At 44.2% G+C, this 26084-nt stretch overlaps 1 protein-coding gene across 1 annotated transcript; it reads left to right on the top strand.

Moving 5' to 3' along the window:
* Positions 1 to 686: 686 nt before the first annotated feature.
* KCNK12 (potassium two pore domain channel subfamily K member 12) lies at positions 687 to 19724 on the top strand (the record flags this gene model as incomplete). The annotated part of the gene is made up of 2 exons (XM_080341856.1): positions 687 to 1035; positions 18829 to 19724. The coding sequence occupies 2 exons, from the start codon at positions 687 to 689 to the stop codon at positions 19722 to 19724; spliced, it is 1245 nt and encodes a 414-aa protein (XP_080197982.1).
* Positions 19725 to 26084: the final 6360 nt, after the last annotated feature.

Genomic DNA, 26084 nt, shown 5'->3' with positions numbered 1-26084 from the left:
AGCTAAAAAATCTTCGCACCGACCAGGCGCACTGCACCCGTGACGAGAGGGCAGCCGCGCTCGCCTTGTCCCCCCTCCTCGGGCGTGCCCGGGGGGCGCCAGCCGTCCGGTGCGGCGGTGGGGAGCGGAGTCCCAGGGCCTGGCGGCCAGAGCACGGCAGGGCAGGGCAGGGCCGCCCCGCCCCGTCCCTCCCCCGGGTCGGGCGGCACCCCGGGGGCGCGACAGCGGCGCCCCGGCCCGGGTGGCGGCAGCGGGGCCGGGGGAGCCTTCTCGCCGGGCATGCGGCTCCTCGGGGGCCGCGCCGCACGCTCCCGCCCTCCGCCCACCGGGCGCCGCGCGGAGCCTCCGCCTCCGCCTCCCCGCGGCGGTCTCCCCCGCGGCGGGGCCGCCGCCGCCGCCCCGCATGGCCAGAGCGAACCGGCCGGGGCGCGCCGGCGAGGCCGCTCCGCAGCAGCCCACGGCGCCGGGGGCGCGGGGCGTCGGGCTGAGGGCGGGCGGGCGAGGCCGGCGGCCCCGGGGCGCCGCCGCCAGCCGGGCGGACAGCTCCGCCGGGGGATGACTCAGAGCCGCGGCCCCTGCAGCGAAGCCGCCGCCGCACCGTGCTCCGCGCCGCGCCGCCCCATGCCCGCGTCCCCCGCCGGGGGCCGCGCTCCACCCGCCGCGCCCGCCGCGCCGCGCACCGGATAATGCCCCCGCGGGGAGCGGCGGGCTCCTGCCGCCGGCGGCGCCTGGCGCCCCTCAACGAGGACAACGGGCGGTTCCTGCTGCTGGCCGCTCTCATCGCGGCGTACCTGAGTGCCGGCGCCACCGTCTTCTCGGCCCTCGAGAGCCCGTCGGAGGCGGCGGCGCAGCTCCGCTGGAACCGGACCCTCCACAACTTCAGCCGCATCTTCAACATCAGTCTGCCGGAGCTGCGCGCCTTCCTGCGGAGCTACGAGGCGGCCATGGCCGCGGGTATCCGCGTCGACGCCCTGCGGCCCCGCTGGGACTTCCCCGGCGCCTTCTACTTCGTGGGCACCGTCGTCTCCACCATAGGTGAGCGCCGCCCCGACGGCCCCGCGGCGGAGGCGCCCGCCCGGGGTTGCTGCGGCCGCGGCCCCGGGGAGGTCGTTATAGCGACCAAAGTTTGGGACGAGGCGCCGCCGCGTTCCTATGGCAACCGGGGCCTTGCAGCCGGGGGAGGGGGTCCCGGGTCCCTGTCCCTTCTTTACCCTCCACCCCGGGGGGTGGCGATCACAGCGCTCGCCCTCCCATCCCGCTCTCCCCGGTGCACGGAGCTGGATCGCGGCGCTGCGCTCCGGCTCCCGCTGGGACCGCGGGACCTCTGACCCCCGCGGTGCCCCGGGCCGGCTGCGGCGGGACTCCCGTCAAACCCCGGCAAACTTTGGCTGCCGGCTGTGCAGTTGCTTGGTTGGGCTTCAACTGGCCCGCAGGAGCGAGCGGGGCTGATCGCCCCCGAGCAGCTCTGTCCGCTCCCCGCCCGCGGCGGGACGCGCCTGATGGTCGGATCGCTCGTCACCGGGACAGGCGGCGCGGGGGGTGACAGGCAACGGGCGACCGGAGGTGCTGGTCGCTGGACAGGCTTCTGCAGTGCCTGACCGCTGGACTGGCTGCTGGTTTTAACTGCTGGCAAAGTTAAGATGCAGATGGGATTGAAGACATAAACTACACGAAGCTGTATGTCTTCTCGCTGTACCATAATGTACATTCTCAGTACATTGCTGGCTACGGCTGACTGCAGTTTTTGGTATGTGATCGGTGCTGAGGAAGAACAGCACTTTATGAGCAAGTGGTGAGGTGGGGGGGATAAATATATATTTTCTTTTACTCTAAAATTACTATGTCTTTATTTTTTTTTACCTCTAAATCTTTTACTCTAAAAGTACCATTAAGAACTGTTGTGTGGGAGATTTACTTGAAGTAAAACTGTGGCTATCTGTGGCTTTTGGGAGTATTGCTTGAGAAATCCTCTCCCTGCAGACACAAGGTCTTACCGATTTTCTCTACTGGTTTTTAAGTTTTGTAACAAGCCAATTGTCTCGGGGCTTCTGAGCTTAAATGTCATGCTTTCCTTTTATTAGAGAGGAAGAAATGCACAGCTTGTTATTGCACTTACATTCATTAGGTTCAGAAAATGTTTTATCAATAGTGACTAATCTCTATAATAGAGTCGTGATGGTGACTACAGCAATGTTGTCAAGTATTGTTACATTTTGCATTGAATAATTCAGTTAACTTTTCCTTTTTGAGTACATTGAACAGTTCAGTCATTAAAACACAATTTTAATTAAAAGTTAGGCCTTCTTCATCACAAGAACATGTATTTTTAAGAGATCATTAGGACTGACCTGAGTGGATGGAGAAAAAAGTCAATACATTAACAAACGCACTCTTTCCTTACACCTGCTGTAGCAAATAGAAATCTTCAGGAGATGTGTAAACACAGATCCATTCACTTCTTAACCCACTTAAGGGTTGGACTCGATGAGCTCTGAGGTCTTTTCCAACCCAGTCGATTCTGTGATTCTGTGATTCTTCTCCTCCAACCCTGGTTTACCCATTCTGTGATTATCGAAATGTAAAATCTTTCCTCTTCATTTGCAAGCATTTGTTTGCCTCTCCACTTCATCGCCCTGTCTGCGGTCATTTGTGCCTGGGCAGAGGGAATGAGAAGCTCAGCAGCATTTCTTTTTGGCAGTCTTGACAGGTGTAAATGACTGAACCAAGAATTGTGTTTCTCATATTCCTGTAGCACAACCCAGGGCACCACTTTCTCTTTGTAGCAAATAACGTCTACATCTCTCACATGCGAGATGGGAGCTGAAGATTGTTTTTCCCAAGCTACAACAGAGGCCAGATTTCTGCCAAGCGTTCTCCTGACTAGTACCTCCGCTTGGCCTACTACCTGCTAGTACTTCTGGATTACTTACAGCACTTAGTGTGAGTTGAGCACTGCTGCTGTAGAGCAAGGTTTTGCTCTGGGTGAGATGCAGTAGGAGGAGGCTCGAGGAGAAGCTGCGTTGTGCCTTTGGGCACAGCGAAGGCCGTGTCAGAGCTGCTGTGCTGAGGATGCCAAGCTGCACAGCCCTGGCAGGAGCAGTGTCTCCTGGAGTACAGGCATGCCAAAGCTGTTGCACCCCACCCCAGCAGAGCTTTTACCAGCTATGTGTGTAGCTCCTGCTGCCCCACCTCATCACTTCTCATTCGCCTCTTCAAGCTCCTGCAGCTTGTAGAGAGGCAAAGCCCTCGCGGAGCTCAGCAGCTTCTCCATGGGCGAGGTTTCTCCTGCTGCACAGTTACATTCACTTATTACTGGCAGCTGATTTTGCCCAGCATAAGCAAAAGAAAAAAAAACCACAACCCTGCAAGTTAACTAGCTGTCCAGCTAAAACCCAAAAGCTGTGCTCATAATGAAACGCGCACAAGGCTTTCTTGCTCACAGTTGCACCATGGGAGAAACCAAGTGGTAGACATCAAATGTTACCTGAGGGAGCAGTTCCTGAGCTGTTCTTTCTTGGTCCCTTTGTTCCCTCCCAGTCAGCTCATTTCTGTACCTACCTACCTTGATACCTTTGATTCCACCATCAGCTCAAATACCATATTGTCCTGGTTCAGTGCAATTTCACTTGCCTTTGTGTCACAGTTCGTTGACAAGGAGAATGCTGTTGTTACTCAGCCTCGCCAAGAGCTACCAGACACACAGAGTCAAAACAGCTTGCCTTCCTTCAACAACTTCATCAGTTACGTGTGTCAAAACAACTTTATCACTGCTGCTAAACACGCTCCTATCCTAGCGATGCATGGGAAAACTTTCTTGCTCACTGCTTAACAAACAGCGAGTAGATTCCGTGTCTGTTAAATCACCCAAAAATTACTCAGCCTCTAATCGGTAGAAGATACCAAGTTACAGAAAACTCTCTGGGTCTCTTGGAGTCCTCAGTGCTATCACCGGTTTTAATAAAACTATAAAATCCTTCATCTGTACTCATTGAAATACAGTCACCCAGGGATAGGGCTGCAAGTTCTTTCAGGGTTTGTGTAACCTGAACAGCAGGAAGGAGACTCCAGTTCTTCATCCTTTTGTGACCACAAGGGTTAAGCACAGTCAGGCTTGGAGAAACCTGCTCCATCACCTCCTTGAGCAGGGCCTTCAAAGAGCCAAGCAGGTCCCCTTCATTAGGTGCTTTGTCTTCCCTGGCTGCCGTTCTGTGTCTTCCCTAATTACACAGGGATGTGATCGAACTCTCTGGGTGAGAAACATGTTAGTGTGGTCTTTAAGAAATGGGAGAGAGTGTTAAAATGAAATGTTGAGTCTAATCTGAAAGCGTTTTCCTGAATAGCCCACAGTAGGAAGTGGCTTACTGTCCATAAAACACACTGTGGATAGCACTCTAGGCATTCATTTTTTTATTATTGCATTGTTTGTGATTGAATAATGAAATGATAAGTCTATTTTTCATTAGACACTTTGCGATTTTCAAAGCTGTACAAGAAAATTCTTCAGTCTAATTTCTGATTGCTTGCTGTCATTCTACACCATTTATTCAGTCATTATTTGGCACTCCAAGAGGTATTTTATTATAGGCATTTATTATTAATCTTATACCGATTTCTTTAGAAGCAGCTAGGTGAAATTTCTTCTTGATTCATTGGTCTAACTGGCAGAAGACTTTTTTTTTCAGTTGAGTTTTTTTCCTTCCTTCCCCAAATACAAATCACAAATAGTTCCCAGCACTTTGTTAAAGACTGAAAGCAAAGCATAACTCAGACTAGTTTTCTTCCTGGTGAATGCCGCAGAGTACAGCATCATCAATCATAGCTTTCCCCGTATTCTAGTAGCACAAAATTATTCTGCCTGGCGCATAAGACAACTCTGGGATGCCTGAAGCTCTGGATTTCTGACTCAGCCTATGAGTCTAGACTCTATGTCCAGATTTTTTTTCCCCTCTTAATTGTTAGAATAAACATTATGTACCTACATATTAAAACATATTGAGACATGGACTTATTACTAAATTTGGATTTTAAGTTTCCTATGTGTAAGTACACATTGCAAAATCTGTCAGAAAATCAAATGATACAATCCATACTAGGCACTTAAAATTGAGGTCAAAAGAAGTAGTTCAATGCATAAAAGTGATCTTTCAACTTAGGATTTTTAAAAAGCACCCTTACTGTGGATGGACTGTTTTGGGAGGGGCATGTGTGGGTTATAGGTGCTTTGAGAAGGGAAGAAGTCGTGCAAAGATGTTCCCTCTGTACAGCTGTGCAAGGGTTACAGGTTGTTAGGGCATGGTGTATAGGTGTGAGCAGGACTATACATCCTTTCCTTATCCCTGAGGTACCCATTAAATGACTTGGTATTAGCGTGTACTGACAGCTCTACCCAAAGGGATGGGGCATGCTCTTCTCTGCTGTTATTTCAAAGAGGTAAGGCACAGCCCTGCAGTGAGGTGGGCTTTGAACCCATATGAAGGGAGGCCACATGATGAGAGATGTAATGCTTGGTGTTTTCTACCAGCTAACCAGCTCCTGCCAGCTGTGGTCTCCTTGTGTAGAATGTCGGCTGGGTTCGACCCCCTTCTCTCCGGTCCACTGTAGAGACATTGGAACAGGCTGCCCAGGGAAGTGGTGGAGTCACCATCCCTGGAGTTGTTTAAAAGGCATTTAGATGAGGTTCTTAGGGACATGGTTTAGTGCCAGAGTTAGGTTAGGTTATGGTTGGACTTGATGATCCTTGATGAGGGTCTCTTCCAGCTGAAATGATTCTATGGCCCATCATACTGAGCACATCATTTCTGCTTGTGCTCCACAACTTAGGCACCGTAACCGCTCACTTCTAACATCTCCTCTGGCTCTGTGTTGTAGTCTTTTGAGAAAATCTGGAGGTACAGATGTGCTGAAGGTGATAATTCAATGGAAGTGATGTGCAGTCAGACAGCTCAGCAAGCTCATGGCCAGCTGTTGGGCTGCACTGCTAGGAGCCAGGGAGCAAGCCTGCCCTAGAGCAGGCGCTTCACATGGTAATTTAGCAAGAAAGTCCACAGATAACCGAGTTGGTCTGAAGGCTTTAATGCAAAAATATATTTGCCCTGTCTTCTTCAATGGTATGTTTCAGGATATGAATTTGAGCTGCAGCTGGGGAAGGTTCTGGCTCTCTGCTCTCCATCAATGCAATTTCACTGTCTCTACGGCCGGTGCAAACCAAAAGGCGACAGTCAAATGAGAGTGTGCACCTGATCAGCATCAGTGTTATGTCTTCTCTGGGCTCTGCAGTTCTCTGAGGCCTGTAGAGGCAGCTTTTGCAGAGGGTTCAAATTAGGGGGCAATTGCCTCCAGAGCTGACCTTCTTGAAGTAAAACAAAAACCAATCAAAAAAAACCAATCAAAAACTGAACGAGAAAGCAGTTGGGAGAGCAGGCAGTATTATTAAGCTGCAGTGTCAGGTTATTTGTCTTTGCCAGCCTGTATGCGGTCTGCAGCCAGCACGAGCGTGTTCCAGCTTGGTCTGCTGCGGCCAGATCTGACTCCTTCGGTGCGCGGCGTTTTGATCAATGTGCCAGTTGATACCTGAAAGTTGTTTTCTCACCCTGGCAGTCTTCATAACGGAGAGCAAGAGTCTTGAAGGTCAGCAAGTCAATCCCTGGTCAGAATATTTCTGTGAAGTGACCCTACAGTGATTTCTGCAGGTGAAGACCCAGCACCATGGCAGTGTTTTCTACTTGCTGTAGCTTCATTGGAATATTAACTTCTTTGGGTACCACTGGTGGGAATTTCCTCAGTATGTGGGCATAGGTTGGGTGCTCCGAGCAGGAAAGTATTCTAAATCCCAGTTTGTCTTCTTGTAGTTGAGAGCAACAACAGAAAGCTTTACTTGGAATACCTGCATGTAATTATGTGGGTGACTTGAGGTGTCCCCGCTGAAGGATTGTGATGAAACAATTTTGATCCTAAATTTGTGGGGTTTGTTTTTCTAGATGGCGGGAGGGGGAACTCTGGTACTTTAAATAAAATCCTGAAAACATTGTTTTAATCACTCAGTACTGCTTAGGGTTTACCTGCCCCTGTAGGGTTATGGCAGACCCAGAGAGCAAAGCTTTTACTGTCATTTGATCACCTAAACTGAGTGATTTCTTCAGCGCACATAAGCTCAGATTACTTAACCTAACAGTTCCAGGAGTTTCTTAAATATTAAATGCTATCTCTGGAACCTTATGTTTATGGAACCTTATGTTTCAAAACACATCAGTACAGTGGAGATGTGTTTGTTGTTTTGCATCTAGAGACATTAAGCCAAGGGATGACCAAATTGCACTTATTTTCACTGTGGGTCTGGACTTCGGGGTGCTCAGGTGGAACACTGAAACCTGGTGTCTCTGAACTGAATGTCGAGCACCACAGCAACTCAGAACAATCACTCAAAAAACAAAGCCTGTTTATAACGTCAGGGAATAAAGAATTTGCCTGACATCACATGAGATATGATCCCGCATCTCAGAAATTGGGTGAAGTTTTATATTGACTTACTGTGTGCTGGTTCAGGTTTGAAACAAAGACAAACTGGAATTTATGATCAAGGATTCTCCGTTTTTGCAGCTTTCTGGGTCCCTCTAGCTCGGATAAATGAAAGAACAATGTCTACTTAGTGGGTACGTATTTCCCACTTAGCACAACATTCAGTTTGATCTTCAGTGCTGTTTCTGCTGGGCAGCAAATACCTGTATTTCAGCACTCTATGTATTTACAAGAGCCATTCCCCTTTGCTCTCCTCCCAATTAGCTTGCCCTCCTCTACAGGTGATTTGTTTGCTTGATTAAACATTGAATATTTGTTTCACATCATTGTAGTCTTTCAGGCTAGTAACTACCAGAGAAGTCAAAAGTAAAGCTTTACAGTTTGTTTCTGCTTCTCATCACACCTGTCCCTCTTCTCTAGTGTTAATTCTGTTATTGACCTTCATTTCTTTTTTTAGTCTTAAATCTTTCTCCCTTCTCTGATTGTCTTCAGTTTGACACAGATCATATACACTTCATAGTTTTTTCTCACTTTTGCAGATGGGTCATCTTTGCAAGAACACTTTCTTGCTTGTCAGCAAACTTTAGTTGCTTTTCATCATGGAGAGAAGGGGAAAACAATTATAGGATAGATTTGTTTGCCTTCATGTAACAATGTCCGCTCCTGGTGTTGTGCTGGAAAATACGATGTAATTTCTTTATATTAATGAATACAATATCGCTTTATCTTTGCAGCTGTTGAAGTCAATGAGAATTGTACTTTTTGCTGCTGTAGCATCAGGCTTAGAGCAAGAGAAAACAAAACTGGAACATTTAATCTGCAATTTTTAGTATGAAGACAGCCTGATATTATTGGAAATATAGCCTGTACTCATGATCCATATGAGGCTTGCTTACCTTTATCAAAAGAGACAGTCTGCATAGTGTATCAGCACCACATGCATATCTGAGTGAATTTTGGGAGAAGGTAGGTGAGGACAAAGATTAGGGTTCATGCTGGTAAACATTTGAAACATGAAAGTCCTCCTGAGTGCAGTAAATTTTATAAGTGATAATAAAACATTTGGTGAATAGAAACACTTAAATTACGAACAGAATTATAACCAAAGGGGCAATTGCGTAGAAATCCAGACAAATCACATATGTTTAATTTTGTGTTTCCTCAATAGACTGCTTCTGCTGAAGTCAACAGTAGACCAGTCTACAGAGCTTTAGGATATCCCACCTGACTCATTGTATTAGCACGCTGGGTTTATAAAAGAGCTGTGGGTGTGATGTTGCCAGCACGTACTGGTGCAGGATGTGACTGTTAAGTGATACATCCCTGAGCTCGGTGGGTCTGTTCGTGGCAGTGGGCAGCAAACCTGGCTATAGACAGCAGCCGGTTTCAATACAATCTTTCTTAAACCAACAGAAGCAGAATGAAAATTAAATCTAATTGCATGAGATGAAGCAAAGCATTAGCAGCCTTTTCAGGTAATTAAAGCTTTGGAGTGCAATAAGATAAGCAACTGAACGGTTTGATGTTAACATGTAGGTGAGGCACCACTATTGCTTGTGTTTAAAAATCCACAGTAAGTTCTCCTTAGTAATTAATAAAAAAAGTGATAGTACCTTGATAACAAATATAACCCCACAGTGATTACTCAATGAACTTCAAACTTAGAAATGATGCGCCAAATATTCACATCTGTTCTCAAGTCTTAGGCAGGCAAATTTAATCAAGGCAGCAACAACAATTAGGAGAAATTTGCCTGCGTGAGAGACTAATTCAGTAAATTACAATTAAAAGAAAACTGGATAGAATCCTTGTAGTTATTCACTATTGAATATTCTGTCATCTCTTCACTCAGGCCGAATATTGTGCAAGCAATATATTTATTTCATGAGAATAAATAAAAAATATAGTGACACTCATGCTCAATGTGTATGGAGTTGAGCCTACTTTAAGCCTTTGATAATGGAAGTTACTGCGGTGCAAAGATCACAGAATCACAGAATGGTTTGGGTTGGAAGGGACCTGGAGATCATCCAGTCCAACCCACATGCTACAGCAGGTTCAACTAGAGTATGGTGATTTTCACGGCGAGTTGGGGAAAGACTTGTGTGATAAAATGGTTTGTCTGTTTATAAAAACTGCTGCTGGAGCTGTGAGGACCAAAAAAGTCTCAGATTAAATTGAAAGCTCAAAATGATCTCGATAAAGTGGCAAAGTTGTTCAGTATCATTAAATTTAAAAGTAGTCAAGGGTAATGCATACTAAGGAAGAAAAAATTAAATGCAGAAATAGAAAATGAGAAATAACTGCTGATTCAGCAGTCCTGTCACCCTGTATTTCTCTTACAGTTACTTAAAATCAGGTCTGTGTGCCTTTATGAATGAATTAGAAGAGCTACCTGAGCTAAAACATACTTAAGAATTTGCTTCTTTTCTTTCTGCTGGAATTTTTTGAAATAAGGGACTTAGGAAGCTTATTTAAACCATTAAAAAGTTGAGGTAGATTGGTGAGGTTTCTTTCATTAGATCCTAACTATAGGAGTTTGAAAAGAAATTCAGGAAAAAAGTGGCCAAACAGCATAAAAGATTCTGCCCAGTATGTTTGCGTTCTTTTTGTCCTACAGATCGGTCTTTATAGACTGACTCTTTGTAAAGCAGGAGAGCTGAGAGACCTTCCAAGAAATAAATGTTCTCTGAGTACCTGCACAAACACCAATGGCAGAAAATAATGCTGCAAGTCTGTTGTTTTATCCAGTCAAAAGATAAGCTGATAACCATTTGACAGCCTTTCCCATTCATAAGGGTTAGAAAGGCCAGGAGCGACACCGAGTTTTAGGAGACTTCTCCTGCGGGGAGATATGACACACACCCAGGATCACTTGTGAAATTCAGATAATGCTATTTCTTAGCCTGAAAGGAGAAGTACCGTGAGCTGAACTGGCACTGGGGTGGCAGTACATGTGCAAGTACTCTTTCAAAGCCCATAATGTCTTAAGAATATAACAAAATTTAGATGCATTTTTCTTCTCACAGCTCAGAAAACAATCTTGCACAACCCAGGGTCCACTCACGCATCTGAAATGCAACTGCAAGTTTCAATAAACAGCAAAAGCGGGTGTGAGTGCTAATGTTTGAAATACTCCATTTAAAACAACAGGGCATAAGCTTTTTCCTGTTAGGGTGTTGCTTAGATACACAATTATCCACACAAAAAATATTCTCAAAACCACAGGAAGAAAATAAGAGTAGAAGCAGCTTTAAAGGATGAAAAAATAAGATAGCAAGAGAAATCAAGTTTTGCAACAATATTCACCTGGAATCATGTCGTCAGCTACATGAGGACTGTAGGAAGGTCAGAGGAGGTGACAGTGTGTGGCTTCAGATATTGGACACATCTCAAGAGAGAAAAGGACGTGGCTGCTCCTGGGGTCCATGAGCTACGCCTTCATGTGTGTCCCTGGTTACTGAGATGGACTTTATGCATTTCTTGGTTGTCATACTTTTGTTTTCTGCAGATTTTTTAAAATAGTTACTCTAAATTCAGGCATGTTTCTTCTGTCTGATAGCGTCTCAGAAACCTCAGTGCTTTAGCCAAGGTTCGGCAGTGCAGGGAGCCAAGGCAGATGCTTCTGCACACACCTTGGTTTGATACGGCCCTGATGGTCATTAAGGCAGGATTTTAAAGACCATTAGCCTCTAGTGCAAGGAAGTGGTTTTCCACGGTAATATAACTTAAATAACTGAGGAGTTTGTGGACTATATTTTTCCATTATTAACACCACCACCATTTCAGACACGACTATAACAAAGTGGCTTTCACCCAGCTGTTGTAATAAAATAGGGAAAGAAAACAAACCAGAAATAGGACTCCCTGATCATCAGGTGTGGAGACAGCCATGAGAAGCAGCTCTGGACCAGCTTAGGTCAATTCACAAGGAGTCAGGCTGCAACCAAAAGAAAGAACATCCCAATTTCATCCTTTTTTCTGGCAGTTTTCCTTTGCAAGATGGTTTAGTGCTAATTTGGCCAAGATTAACTTGTATTCTTTCAATTTTAACAAGCTATCAGAGCACTCCAGCTGTCCCAAGGGGCAGAATTACTGACAAAACAATGGGGGTTTAGTATCTTGCTTGAGATTTGCCCAGGAAAGGTAACATAAAATGAAGAAAATTGTTTCAGTCTTAAATTTTATGACTGTAAAACAGTCTGGCCCCAAGAGTTTAGCAGAAAAGAAGATTATATTATTTATAAGAGCAAGAAAACCTGAAGCACTGGAAGTTTTATTTTTGAACAATATGTTGATGGAGAAGTTAAGGAAGACTGTCACACCATAGGGCACCTCCATTCCTTTACAGCTGAAAGTCAGCAAGAATAATGCCAGCTTGTAGGTCCCAGCTTTCTTTTCCTGTGTGCGATTTGAATTCATACTCCTCTGATTTTCATATTCCTCTGAACTTCATTCTCCGTCATCTCCTTTAGGAGAGGGACCCTGTCCATCATTAGAAAGATTTCCAGCCTCAAGCCCCTGACTCTGCCCATGTGTTCCCTCTTCAGGGGCCTGCTTAGCGAGACCTGGGGCCAGAGCTGCTGGTTAGCTGGTGACACTGGTGGCTTGGCACAGATCAGTCCCCGTTTGCTTGTACAAGGGGCATAGAGGAGCAGCCAGTCCCGGCCAGGGAACTGTAAAACTGATTTAGAGACACTTCTGCTTCTTCCTTGCCTTGGTTCTGCGCCAAAGCAGCTTGGCCAGACCAGGTGATCAGCCTCCTTCTGTATTTATTGGGCTACGTGTTTACAATAATGTCATTTAGTAGTGAGCAAGGGTGGGGTTTTTTTGGTTAGTCTTTGGTATGTACTTTCTTCTCATACTGTACACAAAAAGGGCAACATGCAGTACAACTCCAAAAAAAAAGCTTGCCTGCTTCTGGTAAATGAATAGAGCAAGAGGACTGCTGCTGAAATTGAAGCTCCAGTGTTTCTCATTTTAAGGGTCATTTATCACTCAAATTTACAAGTTAGACCACTTGAGCTGATAAATGTCCCTGCTGAGCACTCACTAGAAACTGAAGATCTTTCTTGGAAAGCTCGACTAGAAGCTGTCAGCATAGAAAAACACACTTGGGAAACTGGCTGTGAGGAGAAGGTAAACGAATGCGAGCAGGGTTTTTTATTCCTTTTGTCTTTCCTGAGGCATCTTAGTAGGGAGTACCTCTAATACCTTAGACTCCTGTCAAGCTGGTAACACTTGAAGTTTCTTTGAAGAAACCTCACCCTTTACTCCTCTCAGGTCTGGCATATGCTTCACCCTAAATACGTTGCTCCAGCTCTATCACACATGACACCTCCATAGGACACGGGGTCCCCTCCTCACCTGCCTGCTGACGTGGCCAGATACCAGCTGCACATGGCAGCACCTCCATGTGCAAGAACCCTGTATCTGGGGCCAGGCTTCATATTCCCATCTTCAGGGGATTTCACAAGACAGAGGTTTCTTGCAGTTTCTTAGCCCCTGACCATCTCATCTGTACCCTTCTTGGCAGAGGAGATCCTTTGCCACCTTCTCCACTCCAAAATTTCCTCTCCAGAGCACCCGAGTACTCTCTTCAACCCCAGGATCACAGCCACCAGCACCTCTGGTTACCTCCATAACCTTCTCCATCACACAGCATCCTGCTGCTCTCTGGGGATGCCCATGGGAGCGCAAACCCCTTGCCCATGAGCAGAAATCAAGGTTGCCAGAGGAGCTGGAGAGTCCCAGCATCACTGCCCTAATGGAGCTGCCCTGCTGCCTCCCAGCCCTGGAGCTGCTGCCCAGCCCTGTCTCTCATCCTCACCCCAGTCACTGTTTCACATTATTTTAGGCTCATCTTTGTCATGACCCTCTACTGAAAAATATTGGTACCGCTCAGTCTCTTTATATGCCCTCCACATGCACCTCGTAACTAACAACTATATATTAGCTTTACCTTTTAGTTATTTATTGTCATTGTTGCCAACTTAATCACATTTTTGTCAAGGAATCATAGATTATCTTAGGCTGGCTATTCTATCAACTGTTTTTAAAAAGAATGTACTTTAAAGAAGAATGAAAATGTGTCCATGACCTTTTAGGCTGTGGTGTAAATCACAGCCAGCAGAGAAATGCTGAGGGTGATTGATTGATTCTGCTGTTCACTGATGTTATGCGTAGCAGTGTTTTGGATAACTGATAACCTGATCACAGTTGTGCATAAACACAATAAAATTGCTACTCTAGAAAGCCTTTAATAATTGCCTGCAGCTCCTTGAAACTCATTAATGTTCAATTAATCATCTCTTGGCTCCGTTCTGCCAGTATGGCTCCTTTCAAGTAGCAGTTGTCTCAAACACCTGGCTAATGTTTCACCAGTGGAGACGTAACAACGAGCAACAGCAATGACCTGCATGGTTTTTAACTACATTTATTAAGTTTATCATGGTGCTCTTTCAGGTCTCAGAGCAGACTGGGCATCTTTTCTGGCATTCTGTGGTGGATTGGGTGCACATATGCACATTTTATGTACTGAACAGTCATGGGAGTTAGCAAAAAAAAACCCAACAAACCTATTTTAGCCCACCTTGATTCAACAAAGCAAATTTACAGCACCATTGACCATCTATTTACTGTAGGCTTTGGGGGAACAAGTCCATGTTAAAAGAATGTTATTAAAGTTACAAGATAAGTTAGGAAATGCCAGAAGCAGCCTCCTGTTTCAGCTTGAAGTGGTGCATGTATTACCAAGTATATATATATATATTTATATATAGGAAGTCAGTGTTTGGTTGCATTGTTACTTGTTATTTTCTCCATGGGATATCTGGTCCCGTAGGTGGGTCACAGAGGACTGCAAGCTTGTGTGCAATACAGGTTAGGCCAGCCCTAAAAGCTGCAGTGGCATCTCGTGTCTTCAGACTCAGCTGAGTCTAACTTAAAGTGTCTTAATGCACACCATGCTGGACAGACTGTTTCCAGGAGCTCTGTTTCCAGATCCTAACCTAATTGAAACTAAATGTGATTGTACAGCAACATTTATATTGGCTCTAGCAGTGGAAAAGCTCTAAAAAAAATTAGTTTAAGCCCAAAGAAGGGTATTTTAATAAAGCATTGTGACAATTGTTAAAGGGAAAGTAGCTTTTTTATTCATAGTCTGAAAATGCAAAGCTCGGTGGAAGAGTGGCCTCATATTCTCACTCCTTGAGTGAAAGCGCTGGATGCAGCAGAGGGTTTCAGTCTGTGGTGGTTTTGTCGTCTCTGAGCTGTGACCCTGTATCCAAGGCAACTGTTTCAGGATGTTAGGTGGTAAGGAGCTATAGAATAAATGAGAGGTAGTTGTGAAGTATACAGGTATGACTCTGTCAGAGGCAATAAAGATGAAATGCTAACAGGTGGAATAGGGGTTGAAGGGAGCGCCGGAACGCAAATAGGGAATTTCAGTCTCAAATTTCTGATTATGATAGTCTTCCCTGGTGCAGTATACGTGTTAGTCCATAAAGACTATGTAAGACTGTGGAAAGCCATGAAGTAAAGCAAGTGTGGAACAGACATAAAACAAAATTAGCTAATCTTAGTTTATCTGCGTTCTGTAAACCCCATCTCTCGGGGATATACCCTTCAAGAGCTTAGACTTCATATCGCAAGAGATTCTTTCCTTCTGGAAGCACCATTCTGGTTTGCAGGAGTTTTGCTTATTTTGAGAAATCATTTGTTTAAGAAGTTATATTCAACAATTTTAGTTTCTTTTGATTCCTTTAAGTATAATAGCATTATTACGAGGTGATAAAGGTGATGCTGCTCTCTTGATCTAAGTGCTGTTACGCTCTGGGGTTATAAATCATTGCTCAGTTGTGCTGACTTGCCGTGTGAAGCAACACTATGGCAGGACATCTGCATAAGAGCTGAGAGGCAGGCTGAAAGAAGCAGGGACATGCGATGCCGTGCTAAAGGCGGGAAGTCTTTCTTGTGTTCAGTTTTTGAGATGACCAAAACTTTCTGCCATCTCTGGGTAAATACATCTTCACTTGAAAACTGTCACCTCCTTTAATCTCAAGATATGGTAAGACAAGGTAATTGCCACATCGATAGGTCTGAGAGAAGAATTCACAGGTACTAAAGTTGCTGTTCCTTTTTGGTTTCTGGCACCAACCATCTCTTTTAACCATAAAAAAAAAAGGGTAAAATAAAAGAATGGAAGAGCAATTAGAAGGCACATAAGCCTTCCCAAGTTTGCCCAGTTGCACCACCTGTTGAATCTGTCACCAGTTTAAGTAAATTAAAAATCCAGATCAGCACAGTAGTAACCACAAAATATATTATACAAGTGAGGATGAGTGACTCATTAATTGCCAGCACTTACTCGTGAGAGGCTGCTGAAGGATAAATGCTGTCTGAGAGTTTTTATCAACTCAGCTCTACTAATTCCGTGTGTTTGAGGAGATGTATCAAACAGCTGAAATTAATGCTGCCACAGAGTTTGTATCTGAAGTGGTGGGTCAGAGTGGGTCTGAATTAGCATGAGGGAGGTTGAAATATTGAAATATTGTGTCTGAGTCACACAAAATCAACCCCAAAGTACCTGTACAGTATGTGTCAGGGCTATGAAAAATGCAAAGCGTCGTCGTGGTTCTTTTCTTGTTCTGTCTCCGAAGCACAGGCAGTGCTGGATGAATTTGTTTCACACAGGTGTCAGGATGTACTTAGCCTTGAGCAGGGGCTGAGCTCAGGCGTGTGGTACAGAACACACCAGGACTAACCACTCGTGGTCCAGGTGGTGCCGCAGGGACAAACGCAGCTGGCAAAGGAAGATGCTGTACAGAGAGTACAAGTGCACTTCTGTCTGCTCGCTGCTGAATGAAGTTACGGTGTCTGCCTTGGTCGTACTCTTCTGCCTGTTTTATTTAAGTCTTAACGCTCTCATTGCTGTGATGGGTCCTTTCACAATGCATAGCTATGTACCAAATTTTGGTAAAATTATGCCTCAGAAATCTTCTTAAACAAACCGCATCAAAAATGTAAAACTTCACCACATCTCATGAATGATCACCAGAAAGTACTAAAAAAGCTTCAGCACATTTACAACTTAATCCAAACTGTCACTATCTCTCTTTTTTTTTTTTTTTTTTTAATTAATAAGTGTGTCTAGCCATATGTGTGACAATAAACCCATTTATTTTGATGGTGATGTTCGCATGCTTGCTGTGAAGCACATGTTCAGATGCTTTGCTGACAAGGCATGGGTGAACAGATGCCTTCTCCATAACAAGCTGGCTGGCTGTCACTAGCTAGCAACTGCAACAGGCTCCCCAGCTTCTTCTGGGGACCAGGCACTAATGGGTATTCATCACCAAATGAGCAGGTTCCCATGAGCAGCCATCCCGACCCAGATAACAGCTTCACCCCATAGAGGAGGAGGAACTGAGAGGAGCTTCCCATTCCCCTGGGGTAGGCCTGGTGCCCCAAGGTCAGCGTTGTGAGATCTGCTCAAAGGTGGTCTTCTCACACAACAAAATGGAGAGACTGTGGGTCCAGAGAACAAAATACACTGACCCATTTGGTAATTTTATTTTCTGGTAGAACCATGTAAGTTTTTCACTGTCATTTAGAGAAGAGACTGCTTCTACTGACTGTACTGATGATGCAGTGCAGTCCAAATTGCTGGCATGCAGATGCTTCCAAGCATTCCAAATCTCTTGTGAGAGTGGGACCACCTCTTTCCTTACACACCTTTGTGTCATTTGAAAGATATTTCCAAGTTTACTTGTCAAGAGCATTTAAATCCTTTTATTAACAAATGCAAAATTCTATATCGATGAAGTATGAAGGTAGCAGAAATAAATTACCCAGAAAAATACAGCCATTACGAAAATAAATTAATAGATTTCAAGCAGCAATCTCAACTCATTATCATAGAGAATATTTTCCTGTTGCTGTTTAAAGGTGTGTCACAATAATAAATTTGATTTAATTATTTCATTATGCTCTATGCTAAAATTGCCTTTTTCTTTGCAAACTTTCCTTGATGTGGTCTGATGTTGATATTTACCTCCCTGAATGCTACTCACTCAGCATTTTTGTGGAACAACAAAGTAAAGAAATTTCATCGTGTGGATTTTTCACAAACCATTAATTTAGATTAGATGTGGTTATTTATTCGTGGGACGTGAGCAGTTACCTCAATCCCATCAATATGCTTTTTGACTGAACTACTGAGCATTTTAACAGCGAACAATAGCAGAACACGGGCAATACCTACAAAATTGAGTTTCAGAAGAATCTTCCTGTTAGTATGTGAAATATATGTCATTCTTTTTCATAAAGTAATTGGCATCAGCATGTAACATGGAACAAACTTACTGTATTTATTTGCGTGCAAATTTAAGATCACTTTTGCTGTTATTTAAGCATCTGTAGCCACAAGGCATTGCTGTTTATGTATAAGATTATGTGTATGAGTAATGTCAAAAGACAATTCTTGTAAAGAAGAGGTGAATTAATATTGCTGGTGGATCTTTCCAGGGATTGTATACTCTACTTTTTCTATTTAACTGTGCAGCAGTGTTTTTCCCTGCTGTACTTAGTCTGCAAGATTCTAGTGCTGCCAGTCTGCAGCTGGGGTATCTCACTGATGGTTGTGCCTTCCTTCTGTGATGGTGTCAGGTGGGCTGGTTGCAGCTGGGATTTGGTTAACACTTTAAAGTGCTGTTATTTTTAAAACAATATTCAATATTTGCGAGGTTTGGGGTTTAGTTGGTCAGCGGTTGAGTGGGGGGTGTTTGGTTGGTTTTGTTTGCTTGGGAGTTGGTTTGTTTGTTTGTTTTGTTTTTTTCCTGTTACACAACCAGAAAACTTTGTCTTCTCAGCAGGAATGGTATAATCAGACCTGGATAACAGAAGCGTTATGCTGGGTTACAGCTTGTGAACAGAGAGCTTAAACTTTCCGTCAGGCCATGCTGGCTCACACACGCGGAGCAGGGAAGTGGCCTCTTCACCTCATCCCACCACAAAGGGGTTTGGGCTCAGGAATGCTTCCACCTGCATTTACAGAGTCCTGTTGCTCTGTTAATGTGCTGCTTTTCATCTCTGCGAGGATTTTTTGCCCGTTCTTGGGATTTAGTCATCTCATTGAGCTTTCTGGTGCCTTCTTCGTTCTTTACAAAACTTGGTTTCGTGCTGGCCTAAGCTGACTTAGAGATAGCGCTCCCTGTCCAGTGAGATAGGACCTTTGTTAAGTTACGTATGTCCTGGGTTTACAAATGAAAAACTATATGTCATTAACATTACCCATTTATCTCCACATCTTAGGTTTTGGAATGACCACACCAGCAACCGTGGCTGGAAAAGTATTTCTAATCGTTTATGGCCTCTTCGGGTGTGCCGGAACTATCCTTTTCTTCAACCTCTTCTTGGAGCGCATTATCTCCCTCCTGGCGTTTATCATGAAGGCGTGCCATGAAAGACAGCTGCGAAGAAGTGGCCTCCTACCTCCCAACTTCCGAAGGGGCCCGGCTGTGTCGGGGGTGGGCAGCCTTGTGGGCTGGAAGCCATCCGTTTACCACGTAATGCTGATTCTGGGAATTTTTGCTATCACCCTTTCATGCTGCGCCTCTGCCATGTACACAGCGGTGGAAGGATGGAACTACGTTGACTCCTTGTATTATTGCTTTGTCACATTCAGCACCATCGGCTTTGGAGATTTTGTAAGCAGCCAAAATGCTGCGTATCAAAATCAGGGATTATACAGATTCGGAAACTTCGTATTTATATTAATGGGGGTATGTTGCATATACTCTCTTTTTAACGTCATCTCAATCGTAATCAAACAAGTTTTGAACTGGGTGTTGAAAAAATTTGAATGCAGATGTTGCCCAAAGTGCCATAAATCAAGTGCCCGCCTCGGACGTCGCAATGCCATCACTCCAGGAGCCCGCCTGCGTCGGCATAACATCTCAGTGGATGCTGATGGACAGTACGACAGTGACACGGAGGGGAGGAGGCTCTCTGGAGAGATGATCTCCATGAGGGAGCTCACGGCATCAAATAAAGTCTCCCTGGCCATTTTGCAAAAGCAGTTGTCCGAGACAGCCAATGGCTACCCAAGGAACGTTTGTATCAACACGAGACAGAACGGTTTCTCTGCAGGGGTGGGTGCTCTGGCCATCATGAACAACCGCTTGGCAGAAACAAGTGACTCTAGGTAGAGTTTTTGAAATGCGTTTTGTTTATTTAATAAAAATAAAACGGTGATTAGGCTGGAATTGTCACTGTAAGCTACTGGAAAGTTTTAAATTCAGAGACAGTCTTGGTATTCTTTGGGTGTTCAGCATTTTAGTTTCTGGGGGTTTTATAAGTCTTCTCTAATATGCAGTAACATCTTTACTGTAATGTTACAATTTTCCCCAAAGGGGTTTTTGGAAGAGACTTGCATGTCTTTGATGCAGAATATGATGCAATTGTAGAAGGATGGTGTGCATGGTTAGGATGGTGTCAAAACCAACATGCTCTTCTCCAGAACATAACCTGAACACAAACTCTGTTAAAATAGATTAAATGGGCAATTTTGGCTCCAGATTCAAACTTGGGGTTAATAAGGTTTGGCTAAACCAGTATCTCACAGTTTGTTGAAGTCTGGATCTGGCCCTGAACTTTGTGCTCAATACTCTTCAGCAATTCCTCATAGCAGGCTTGTATTATAACATACACGTAGGTGACTGCAGTTACACCAGCTTTAGGGTGACTGTGCTTCACTTGAATAATCCTACTGATTTCAATAGTAGAGGATTGAATGGGCTGAATTCCCCTGGCTAGAAATGATGGGCTTTAGCCAGTCTTGTCTGAAACGCTACCTGCTACCTAACTCTTAAAAGCCAGGGGATTATCAAGAACAATGTTAGAATGTGCAAAACTCTTCCTACCTACTGAGTTACTGAAAACAGGCAATTGTCAACTTCAGTACTGACTTCATTTAATGCAGGAGAAGCCAGTATGCACGTCTGGTGTCAAATCATTTCTTTTACATGAAAATAAGTAGCTAAAATGAATGTAATGTTATCCTAAATTTGCATCTTTTACTTCTGCAATATTGCTGCAGAGATTCACAGAAATTATTTCCTTGCAGTTCTTTGGGGGCCCCAACCCTGTACTTGTTTCCCACATTGTGTAGAAAGAGCATTGCTTTGGAGCTCCCCTAGAAGCTGGCTTCCACCAAAACATAGCTGTTGTCATAAATTGTCCTTAGGCTGTTGCTTCTGTCTTAAGTCATATTTAACCTGTGTCAGCCCAAACCACTGAAGCAAACCTGGTCTAAGTGTCTACTTTAGCATGACCAACAGGTGCAGAGGAATTGCTGCAAATCTCCTTCAGAAATACATGCACAGCTCTGGATCGTTTCTCTAAGTTCTCTATACTATGCCACTCCTTTAATGCTGTGAAGGTAATGAAAAGGCTTCTATTGATTCCAGCAAGAAATAAAACTTAAGCTTAAAGTCTGAGAAGCCACAATTGCCTGCTTCTGAAAACTGCTTGGGAAATTATAGACAAGACCATGAGTACTAGGTTGATTGCTGAATACATTGAAAAAGTTGATGCAAACAAACTAGGAATATTGGAAATGTTTGAAAATATTTCCATGAAGTTTCACATAGATGTTTTACTCCGTTTACTTACTTTACTTTGTTTTGCATGGGTTTGGGGGATCCATCTTTTTGCTTTCCTTTAAATTTGCAGTAGTGGAAAACATTTTGGAATTTAACCTTGGAAAACTGACTTTTCATTTGAGGTCTTGCACACTTGCGCCTGCCCGCTGAAGTATGGCAGTGATTGTATCTTTTGCCTAAGGAAGATGGAATCAGAGCAGCAGATAAACCATCACACCTGGATCTGCATCATACTATAAACATAGTCACAGCTTTTATCAAGATGCGTTTGGCCAGAAACACTCAATGATGTTTGTGTTCTGTTTGTAGCTGATACAGATTCATATTTAAGAGTATGTGGTATGGCAGAGACAGCATTCGAGAGATGTTCATCTGGCAGGAGCTTCCTTGGTGGCAGAGACTCCCTAAGGTCCATGTGTCTGAGTGCCTCTATCTCAGATGCTACATTTGTCTGGCCCTTTGAAGAATCAGACAGAGGTCAAAGTGTTTGGTGATCCTAATTTGAAGCCCAATGAAGGCTAAATTTAAGCGGGATGTGTAGGGGCAGGTCATGGTTTGGGAAAGACTCAAAGACTGACCACAAAGACCCAGTTCAAGAAGGCTTCTTCCAGAGATGCAGGAAACATCTTTAGAACCGCAGGGACAGGGAATGAAAATTTGTTCTTTTCCCTCAGGATTACCCACAAGGATAAATCTCTTTAATGATGAAGATTTATATGTTTGTTTCTTAAGAGGTTGAATGGGGCCCTATTCTCTTTTTGCAGCAAGACATCTCTTAGGGTTGTGCCTTGGTATATTTGCCATTACGGAGACTATTACTCATTAGAATGGATGCCGCTATGTGAAGCGCTTTGCAAATGAAGGCAGACAGACTCTGTCCCGAAGGACTTAGGAGTTTGAAGAGATAGGACCCCAGGTCACAGCAGAATTACTTAGGTTTATTATTTTACTCATAAACATGTTCAAATGCATTAACATTCTGTGAACTCAAGAACTATATTTTTATGATAACAAGTTTGCAAATTAAGGGGTTTTATTTTTTCAGTAAGCTGTTTTTAAAGGATAAATATTATAACTATGATAGGGACCTGTTTAAATGTTTATAAATTGTTTTCAAACTACCTATTCCTGCCTGGAAATACAGTGTAGTAATACAAAATTGTACATACCTCCTCTGCTATTTCTGTACTTATTCTGAGTCCAGTCAAAGGCAGACATGCTATCTGGTGTAATACAATTTGAATGTTTCCGAGCCTTTTTGGTACCATTGGTCACAGTGGTGCCATTGCAGGACCCTTTGTAGTTCCTATAGACTCCAAGAGGAGTTGGATTAGCTCCTAGGGCTGGGTTCCCCAAGGGATTTGGGCATCTGTTTGCTATTCTGTGCACTTAAGTCTAAGGTTTCTTTACTCCCAAGATCATTGATAAACTCCATTCTGCACCACCTTAGCCTCATAGATATATAAAAGGCATGCCTAAGTGTCTACCAGTGCCCCTGTTTCTTGCAGTGCATGTATCTCCAGAAGCTGACACAACTCAACCACAGTGAAGCCCAGTTTATATATGGGCCCCCATAACAAATCCCCAAACCCATGTGGCTCAGCAAGGCCAGTTTATGAGAGGGTACAGAGCATCGTTAATGAGCTTGTTCTCACTGGGGAGCATCTTACAAGGGGTGGCCTTACATTCAGTAGGCAAGTTATCTTTCAAGGATGAGTGAAAACCAAGCTCCAAATCTCTACTCTTCTGCCTGCTAACCATCACCCGTGTGCTTGAGTACATGAGCCAAGATGATGTAGGAGATTAGAGATCAGTCTTTCCTAGTCCTCCCTGCTCTTTCTTTAGCTTTTTTTTTTATGACAACTTGTCTTTAAACTTGCCAGACTTGGGCACTGAACTCGTCTCTTTGATTGTGCATGGTCCAGCTCAGGATTCCCTGGGGCAGCCTACTCCTTTTGTGGATTCAATGCTAAACATGCACCAGCTGCACCAAGTCCAATTCCTCCTGGTGTTTCATTTTCACAGACAAAACAGATACCTGCAATACCCAGACACAGGCTGGAGCACAAGAAATCAGAAGGAAACTGAAGGAAGAGAGTGGGACAGTGAAAGCACACTGCACTAGATTGCACTTTCTTTTAAGGTAACTTGGGAATTGTATTACATTCTTGAAACTTTCTTTTTTCCAGGTTTTATTTTTGGACAGCCTCGAAAGAGTGCAATTTAGGACTTAAAAGTTCATCTTCCCTGATACTACCCCCTCTGCACCACCCTGCAACACAGCAGCAGAGACTCCTACCTGGCACAGACCCAGACATCCCAATTGCGCTCTGAGCAGGTGGGCAGCACAGATGGGAGCTCAGATCCCATGTCCCTCATTGGACTTTTGCTGTCTGAGCCTGAGAAGAGCATCCAGGAGCAGGAGAAAGCTGCAGGACTCAGGACTTCTCTGTGAGCCAGGCCCTAGTGAGAGCAACGATTGCACAGGCATGAGCTGCTCCAACCTCCAACAAGAAGGGAGGAGATACTGTTTTCACCTGGCCCATGTGCTAATACCTTGCAGATGAGAATTAAAATTTAAGTAAAAATTTATAAGGGACAATGACCAAATTCAATCAACATCTTATCTTTCCCCTGGAACTCAGGGCAGAATGGTTAGAGGGAACAATTTGCTTGTGAAACCTGTAGTGTTTGGCAAGTTGCTACATTTACTTCTTGGGGTTGGTCTTCCCTATGTGTGTCTTGGACAAAGTTTGGAGTTGCACAGAGATGTCACCTGATTCTCTTTGGTTTCTTCCCATCTGCAAACACAATTCTCATTTTGTGCAAAAAATTCAGGTCACTTTTTATTTCCTTGCAATGCGAAGGATGTCCTTCAGATGCCATAGATGTTCAGGGGAGCAATCTCACTGACCTCAGTTGCAGATAGACGTTTCTGAAGGATGAGGCTATAGTTTCCCTGTCACCCTATGGAAGAAGCATTGCACAAATAACTCCATTACTGCTAGCAAGATGTACAAAGGTACTTTAGGCAGTGGTTGGGGGGCCATGCAGCAGTAGGCACAACTGAAAATGGAAAGAAGAAGGTCTGTTATGAAGGATATCTGTACCTCTTTGACATGTACATGCTAACTGATAACCCAGTTGCCAGCTCTGCTTGCAGCAAAATTTATTCATGGAAGAGAGGAAAGGCAACAAAACCACACTAAAGCTCTCAGTGACCACCCCATGCCATGCTGGGGTTACCCAGAGATGCACAGGGTTGCTGCCCATTGCTGTAGCGCTGGTATCCCCGCACAGCTTCAGCCCTGGACCATAGTCACTTCTCCCAGCTTTCTGTGGGTGAAAATTCGGGTATACTATGACCATTTACCTATATTTCAGTCATGTCTTGACTTGCTACTGAACGGAGGACTTCAGCAGCAGTGGAGGCCATATAGCCAGGCACCTGGACTTGCTATGAACCTGATTGCCCATGTGGGCTGAATTTATAATCATATGGAAATTAGCTGTAACAATGAGACTGTTCTCATTTTTTTGTGTTTCTCTAACCTTTAACTTGAAAAATATTCAGTGACTAATTATTACAATGAATGTTCAGAGCTAATCTAAACAAAATCATACTTTGCTGATTGCTAGCAAATCTATGGATATGGCTTCTGCTCTAACTGGATTACTAATGTGCCTTTCCAAACCAACACACATTTTCAATGTTATATTTAAATTATACAATAAATGTTACGTTACATAATAAATTCAGTTAGGGCATATTAATACTTGACTCACACAAAATAACTAATGAAGTGTGCATTACGCATTGTACAACCAATATGCGATTTCTCTTTTGTGAATACATCCACATTTGAGCTCATATATTGCTTTTGTGAATGCTCATGCAAGGAAAACAGAAGCATTACATTTTAGAAGATGCAGGAAGGTGTAGCCAATTCCGCTGAGATCTGACACATAGGATATGCACAGCAAGTGATTCATTATGCATTGTAAATATGTTGTGAAGCAATGGCACAGGGGAAGGACTACTTCAGTTTACACGGCCACAGTCTGAATGCAGCTATCAATAAAGACACATGCCTTTTTTCTTAATCTTTTTGTTTATTAAATAGGTAATATCCACCCTTGAATTAGAATATACCTTTGGCTATCAAAAAAAACCCCAAAAAAGGCAATTCCCTAAATATTGCATAGCCAAAAAGAGATATAGCATCAAATCCAAACTTTCAACTCTCAGGAACCAACATGGTGTAGTTTTACTTTGAAGTGTGGTTGCAAACCTACAGTCTTTCTGTTTGTTGTATTTAGTCCTTCCTTGGGATAGGAAAGAGACAGTAAATATGGATACGGTTTATAGCAGAGTACACAATAGCCTGACAATTTAGCATGAGGGGAAAAAAGATACAAGCTTTTCCTAAGGTACAGCGAGTGTACTGTTATCAAGGAATGGGAAGTGTGGGGAAAGGGAAAGGCTCGGGAGTGTTTTCCAACAAATCCAGCAGAAAACCAAATACTTGCTTTGCTCTCCATATGCATGTGCATGATGCCCCGTCACAAAATGGTGAGACACTGTCACAGCCCCAAGTAGCTCTCGTGGCACAGAGGCTCAGATACCTTGTCTGGAACATGCAGTATTTTGTGAGATACAGGGGGAAGAGAGAAGGACCACCTGCTTGCACTCACCATCCACACTTCATTTAGGAGGTGAACACTGTCAAGGGCTGATTTTGGGAAGAAGATCACCCAGCCTACGACTGGAAGAGCAGCCATGCTGATCCCTTGCGTGATGAACAATATTTTGGGTCCATTGTAGGTGCAGATTCTCATGTCCCTAGTCCCCCCAGCCCCAAGGCCACGCCATGCCCAGGTGTGTCCCAGCCAGCTTACAAGCCT

Source organism: Nesoenas mayeri (assembly GCF_963082525.1).
Source record: "Nesoenas mayeri genome assembly, chromosome: 3".
NCBI lineage: Eukaryota > Metazoa > Chordata > Aves > Columbiformes > Columbidae > Nesoenas > Nesoenas mayeri.
The sequence above is the reverse complement of the archived record's forward strand: the minus strand, read 5'-3'. Positions and strand labels throughout refer to the sequence as shown.